This window comes from Octodon degus, unplaced genomic scaffold, assembly GCF_000260255.1.
Source record: "Octodon degus isolate 3935 unplaced genomic scaffold, OctDeg1.0 scaffold00014, whole genome shotgun sequence".
In the NCBI taxonomy this organism is placed as follows: domain Eukaryota; kingdom Metazoa; phylum Chordata; class Mammalia; order Rodentia; family Octodontidae; genus Octodon; species Octodon degus.
In genome coordinates, this window is record NW_004524590.1 from 22,179,920 (window position 1) to 22,187,024 (window position 7,105).

The 7,105-nt window shown below is 33.8% G+C and overlaps 1 protein-coding gene across 1 annotated transcript in view; it reads right to left on the bottom strand.

Annotated features, from left to right (window-relative positions):
- Dars (aspartyl-tRNA synthetase) overlaps positions 1 to 7,105 on the bottom strand; it is a 122,494-nt gene that overhangs the window by 75,108 nt on the left and 40,281 nt on the right. Inside the window, exon 4 of the mRNA XM_023709691.1 lies at positions 3,592 to 3,694. Coding sequence (XP_023565459.1) covers positions 3,592 to 3,694 — 103 coding nt within the window. The remainder of the gene's footprint in view (positions 1 to 3,591; positions 3,695 to 7,105) is intronic.

Consider the following 7,105-nt stretch of genomic DNA (forward strand, 5'->3'; position numbering starts at 1 on the left):
AAAAAAAAAAGAAATCAATTAATAATGATCGTGAGGATACAGGTAAAAGAAAATGTTGTGGCTAAAATACAAAGTGAAGTCAGAAGAGAAATCACTGCAGGTATGGAGAATCTGCCCAATCCAAAGACGACACATGGAGTAATGGGAAATAACAGCATAGGGAGGGAATCAGTAGACAGACACTGGATATACTTGGAAACGGTCTTTTAAAGACTACAAAAAGCTAGCATTGGAAAAGAGACTTTAGGCAAGTATAGTATCAGCTTAAAGAGAGTGCAGAAAGAACGTATTAAAGAACAAATTATATATTCTAAAATATTAGTTTAATTAATTACTGGACTGTTTTGTCCTAACTTATGTGTGGCAAAAATTATAAATAATGCTACAAAAATGTTTGAAGCCAAATATGTTAAAAAGTCATTTGTAGAGACAAATAGCAGGCTTTACTCTCAAATACTTTTAAATTTTCAGTAAAAATATTATTATTGTTATAAGAAAATTGATTATCCTCCATGCTTAAAAACAAGTTAATGTCTTGCAATATAGTATAAGTGTATACAGACTATAGTTGTTTGTAAAAATTATTAATTTTCACCTATTTACATTTAAAGAATTTTTTACTATTATTCAGCAAAAAAACTTTCACCTTATATTTTTGTTTTATTGAATTGCCAGGTCACTGAACAATACTATCAGACCATGTGACCTCAAAGTTAAATGAAAGCTACCTTAATCTTTATTTTTTATTATTATTTATTTTTATTTTTTATGTATCTGGTACAGGGTCTCACTATGCAGATTGGACTCGAGGCAATCCTCCTATCTTCAGCCTCCCCAGCACTGGGATTACAGGTGTGTGCCACCACACCTGGTCTCAGTGGCTGGCTCAGTATGTCTGGGGGTGAGACCAGCACAGCATGTGGTACCAGGGATCAAACCCTGTTCCCCATGCTTGCCTAAGCAGGCACTTAGTTTATAAAGCTAGCTTAATCTTTAATTTCACCCGTGAAACCAATGAGCACCCACTTTAAATGAAACACAACTTGTTTAGTCATGAGAATCTTCTCTTTTCATAAGGTAATAACAGTCATTAACACAACTACTTTTAATTACTGTGGCTTGATTCCTTAGCATATTAGTGCCAGAAGTTATACAATTAAAATCTAAGTACCACATGTTAAATGTATTGTATAAAATTGGCTCCATGCACTTCCATTTAATCAGCCAAAGGCTTTACAATTTGCAATAGCTCAACCCTTTCCCACACATTGCCAACTGCATAAAGTGTGAGTTTTAAGGGACGAAAAATAGGTACTTGTCCCTTTAAAAAAAAAAAAAAATCTAAGTTATAGTTTAATTGTTAAGCATAAATTACCTAAGTCTTGATTAAGTTCCACTTCAGAATTATGAAATCAAAAGATGAATTTTTTCTTTGTCAGAAAGATCATCCTTATACCATTCCATCTGAATGAAAGCCTGGTTTTTCTTTAAAAAATATAATGTGAAGACAGTAGTAAATAACATTATTTTTGGTGATTTGCTAGTAGCTATTTCTGCTAGTAAATTCTGGTTGTTACTTAGTCAAGTCACAGGAATTGTGGAGAGGACCCAAAATAATGAGAATAGCTTATTTGTGGATTACTATAATGTATCTACTTCTAAAGGCATCATGAGGATTGTCTTCTTGTTAGTACAGTGACTCTCAGTGAATCATAAGGGTATATGGGACTTTTGTTATATATTTTTCCAGTACTGAGAATTGAATCCACGGGCTTGTCTGTAGTAGGTAAGTCCTCTACCACCGAATTACATCTCTAGCCCTCTTTTTTTTGGAACCAGAGTTTCATTTAGTTGCCCTGGCTGGCTTGAACTTATGATCTTCAGGGTCTTCAGTAGCTGAGGTAACAGTCATGTGCCAATGTGCTCAGCTGTAATAATCAAAAGACCTGGAAACTAAACATTTTTTGTTTTTAAAGGAACATAATGCTGAGATTATAATGCAATTTATTTAATTTTAATTTCAATTTTTTAATAATGCAATGTAAAGGAAAAACATTTTCTATAAAACTGTCAGTTTCATATATAGTACTGGTTTACAGAACTATGTATAAAAGACAAAAATTCTAACGATTTGGGTTGACTTTTTTCAAATAGTTTTCAGTATTATAATTTAGCATATGTGCCTGTTTTTGTGCTAGGATTGAGCTTGAAGCCCAAAGACTAGGCAGTGTTCTACCACAGAATTACAATTGTATTCTCTTTTTTTCTTTCCATAGAAGGCTCTGGATAAACTTTTCTTCTAGATACCAAGCTCATTTATTCCTAATTCACAGAATAAACATTGCCCTGAAAGGCTGCATGATCAATGTATTTCATAAGCACACTATCTATAAAATGAAAACAAGCAAACTTGTTTTCAAACCAGAAGATACAGATAGAGGACATGAAAGTGGCTATTTTTGGGGTGCAGGACTAGGAGAAATGGAGAGTTAGACTTCCATACTAGTAGTACTAAAAACAATGATTCGATCAATGAGCTGATACAATTCAAAATTTTTAATGTGAATTCAGGTTATTATTCTGAAATACATAACTGAATCTGATAAAGCTCCAAACCAAAACTAGGATGTGCTCAAACTTATATCACAGAAGTAAATTGAAATGTTTCAGTTTCGTTGTAATTCTAAAAATCATAATTATATCTATAACACATCTATGTAAAGAACAGATTTTTAAAAAACTCAATAGAGAAAATGACCATTCAGTCTACATTTGTCTAAAAAACATTCATACCCATTAAGTATTCTACTACTTATAAAGTAAAGAAATCCATTTCCCATGTCTTATTTGATTATTGTCATGGTAATAAAATTTCAACTGAGAAAAACACAAAACTAGCCATGACACCAACTACCAATTGACTTACTCTCCTTTCCTTAGAGCCACAGGATGCACTGCACAGCCACTGCTCTTTTCTGTATGTGTATCTATACCTACATCCTGCCTCTTTCAAGCTAAACAAAGCAATGTTACTGCAAGAACTCTGAATGAAACTGTAAGACCTTTAGAGTTGGGGAAAAAGCAAATTTTACCCTTTCCCCCCTAAATTGTTTTGGCGTCAGCGTTAAAAGCTGTAACACACTGTATCACATGTTTTACTTTCTTTGGAGAAAATTATTTGCAAAACTACATTCTTTCATGTACTTTTATTGTTCAGTTTAAAAACCTGTTGCCCTACATACACATCTCACATGGGGGGAGGAAGGGAGGAAGTGAAGCTCAACAAACAACAAAATAAAGTCGTTCTGCTGTGTTGAGGCTGCCAGGCTCTTTGTTACTCTACTTGAAAGTAAATGTGACTTGTCTGTGAAGAGTGCTGCTTCAGCAGTTCCAAATGAATTTCAAGTCTGTGCTCCATATTTTTGCCTTTGTAAGTTTAATGTATTCAGCAACACTAAACTGACAATTTAAATAACTACATTTTTAAACAAACGAAGCATTGATGTTAATGTATGAAAATGGTCCAAACCCCTGGGAGTCTTGGTTCCCACCATTGTTTATTCTGACAACAGGATATAATTGCTTACTTACTTGGCAGCAAATTTAACCATCTGCTTGCTTGCATGGTCTCCCACTGCAACAAGAGCCTGGACATTAAACTGCTGCTGACGTAGGACCAAAAAACACTGCTTCCCTGAGTGAGACAGAACATAAGTACATTAGAGACATATTACCTTAGGTTTCACAAAGAAAAATACTTCTCTACTTTGAAAATCAGGCCAAAATTTACTACATTCATACACAAGTATCTGTCTGGCTTCCACAGCCAAAATACACACATGCAGTTGACAAGCTATAGTTAAAACTAAGTTCCTATGAGGAGCTACAAAAAGTACTTTTTAACATAATCTTCATGAGAACACAAGCAAGTCACTATTAAACAAATTTCAAGTAATTTCAGATTACTTTCAACATTTATTCATTCAATAGTTATTATATTCTACAGCAAAGGCACTGCTCAGCATACCATGAAGCTTCAATGATCCAACACAAAAGTACTAATAAAGCGCTTAACAAGACCACAAGCATCCTACGGGGGGTGATCTACTTATAGTATTACTTGTAAAGGAATTTTAAAGCATATTTAGATCAACATGCTAGTTCTTTTTATCTTTTTTTCTTCTTTATCGTCTTCCCAATTCCTCATCATTAAGACTCGAATTTTAAAACTGAGTAATTTACTTTTATGAAAGATCATTCTCTTCAAACCTTATAGCTAGTTTCTTTTTCACATATCCCAGGTCTGATTTCCCTTCCTTTTATACAACTGCCATCACTTATTTTTAACCTGAAAAATATTGCTTGTAATATTTTTGTCATTATGCATTCTTGTGATATCCCTTTTCCACTACCACATAATCTTTTTAGTCTCTGATCAAATTCTAGAAAATGAGTTCCTCATAAAAATGAGTTGCCTCTTCAAGATCATTTTTCTCATCAGATTGTCTTGCAAAACATCAGAAGACTATGACTTTTAAACTGAGAATTATCTTATACATTAAGAATTAGCCTTGTTTAGAAAAAAAAGCTCAAATGCAAGCCAACTTATTTTCAATACATAATATTTTGAAATGCAAATCAGTTAGTGATCATGAATTAAAAAAAGACTGTAACAAAGTGCCAACACTGACTCTGGAGTCATGTATGATTTGCATGTTTTTATCATAAAAAAAGACAATTATTTTTCCTTTTTTTCTGGAGTATGATCCAGTCTCAAAATAATTTTTTTTCTTTTGAATTTTAGGGAAAGGTCTAGTGCTGAGTTATTTGGCCAGCCCTCTAAAATAAAATCTTTTTTAAAAAAGCTGTGTAAACAAATTCTGAAGGATTTAAGACACAGGATTGTTAAAACTGGCAGAGAGGAACTTAGAGGTGGATCAGAATTACATTACCTTAAAAACTACTACTGGGCCGGCCAAATAGCTCAGCGGATTAAAGCGCTTGCAAGCAGGCACATGTGCCAGGGGTTCGATCCCCAGGCCTGCTGTGCCGGCCCTGGAGATTGACTGGGTGTGTCAGAATAAATTATTGCTATACGTAAACTATAACTGAAATTGGTATTTGTTGGAAGGACCTTATTTCACATTTGTATTAATAACTGTCAAAAGGGCCTCTTTTAAAAGCTTAAATTTTTTTCTTCAGATTCTATGCATTAAGAGAATAATTTCTCTTACTGTAATAAAAACATTTGAAGAAGAAAAAAAAAAAAAGACTGGGTGTGGTGGCCTGCACCTATAATCCCAACTCCTGGGAGGCTGTAAACAGGTGGATCGCTATGAGTCTGACCTAGTAGTGAGACCCTGAACACCCTGTAGACCCTTCCCTAAAATACAAATAATAAATAAATAAAGAACTACTACTGAAACCACAGTCAGATGTTATCTGCCTCAGAATACAATGCAAGAAAGAAATGGAAGAAATGTGCCTGCAGCAGTGCTAGGCTAAGCCAGGATTTAGTCAGAATATTTAGTAGCCTCAGACAAAGGCAACCCAGACCTACAACTATATTACAAAGCTATCTTGTGATGAAAGCCAGTGATCAACTCCAATGCTGTACAAAGACACTGAGACCACCAACAGTTAGCAAAGGAAAATGGCTATGGGTTAGCAGTGGTGGGTAACATTTAGTTTAATGGTCTGGTAAAGACTTTGAAATCAAAAGGCCTGGGGTGTGCTATCATTTCCTATGAAGAAGCCTGTGGGAAAACTATTTAAACCATTTTTGTATCAACTCTCAATCTATGAAATGAAGGAAAAATAGTATACTACTCACAGGGTTTTCTTAAGGTTTCTTTTACAGTCACGAGGATTATACAGCATGTTTAAAGTTGAGGCACAGCCCCATTAACATTAACTAGTATTTGTTATAATTGGCAGCACCACTACTACTGGCTACTTATCTGAAGAATGATTATCATTCCCATTTTGTAGTTTAATAATGAACACATACACTATGCGGGATGCTAAGAACACAAAGGTAAATATTTGCTAGACAAAAGAGATTATAACATGAAAAATGATAAACCTATATATGAAGTATAATCACAATTTTACTTGTGTAAGAAATGTGCTAAGATTGACTGCAAAACCCCACCTTACGTCCCCTCCAAAACAAGAAAAAATAGATTTGAGTGTTCAAGTACAGTGGCAGGCACTTTCTAAATTTGAAAAATCACAAGCTGGGCATAGTGACGCATGCTTGTAATCCTAGCACTTGGGAGTCTGAGGCAGGAGGACTGTTTCAACCTTGGGACCAGCCTGGGCTACAAAGTGAGCTCAAGACCAGCCTGAACTGCATAGAAAAACCTGTCTCAAAAAGACCAAAACCCCCCCCAAACAAATATAAATAATCCACATATCATCTCCAAACAAACAAACAAACAAACAAACAAAAAGAAAGAAAAAGCACTTAAAATTTGCCGAATGACATCATCTACCTAAGAGTTTATGTTTAATAATATAAACACCTAATGAGTTATGGAAAAGAACATTGAGATTCCCATGAATAAATGGACAATACATCAGAACAGATAATCTGAAAGAAGAAAACCAAAGGAATATAAGAACGAACTATTACTAGTAATGAAAGTAATATAAGTTGAAGCAAATGATGACATTACTTAACTCAAATAGTAAGGATGTTATTTTATTTTTTTTTGTTAAAATTTAGAAGATTTTTAAATTTTTCATTTATTCTTAAATTCATTTTAATGAGAAAAAAGATAAAATAGCAACGAAACAGTTTCAAAACAGGTTAACAAGACAGTTACAATAATTAATATAGTGTATATTTTGAACAATGTTTCTCGAGAACAAACTGGTAATGGGCATTAAAAGGCTTGGAAAATTCTCTTGACTCAAAACATTTCTTAGAATGTATGTGAAGGGTATTACATATGAAAAGATGACCTAAAAGAATGGGAATTCTACTATCACTCATATTGATGTAGTGTTTATTAGTAGAGTAGTATATGTGACTCCAATACAACAGTCTCCAAACTCTTGGTGTTAAAGCACTTTGAAATATTACAGCATTATTTTTTTT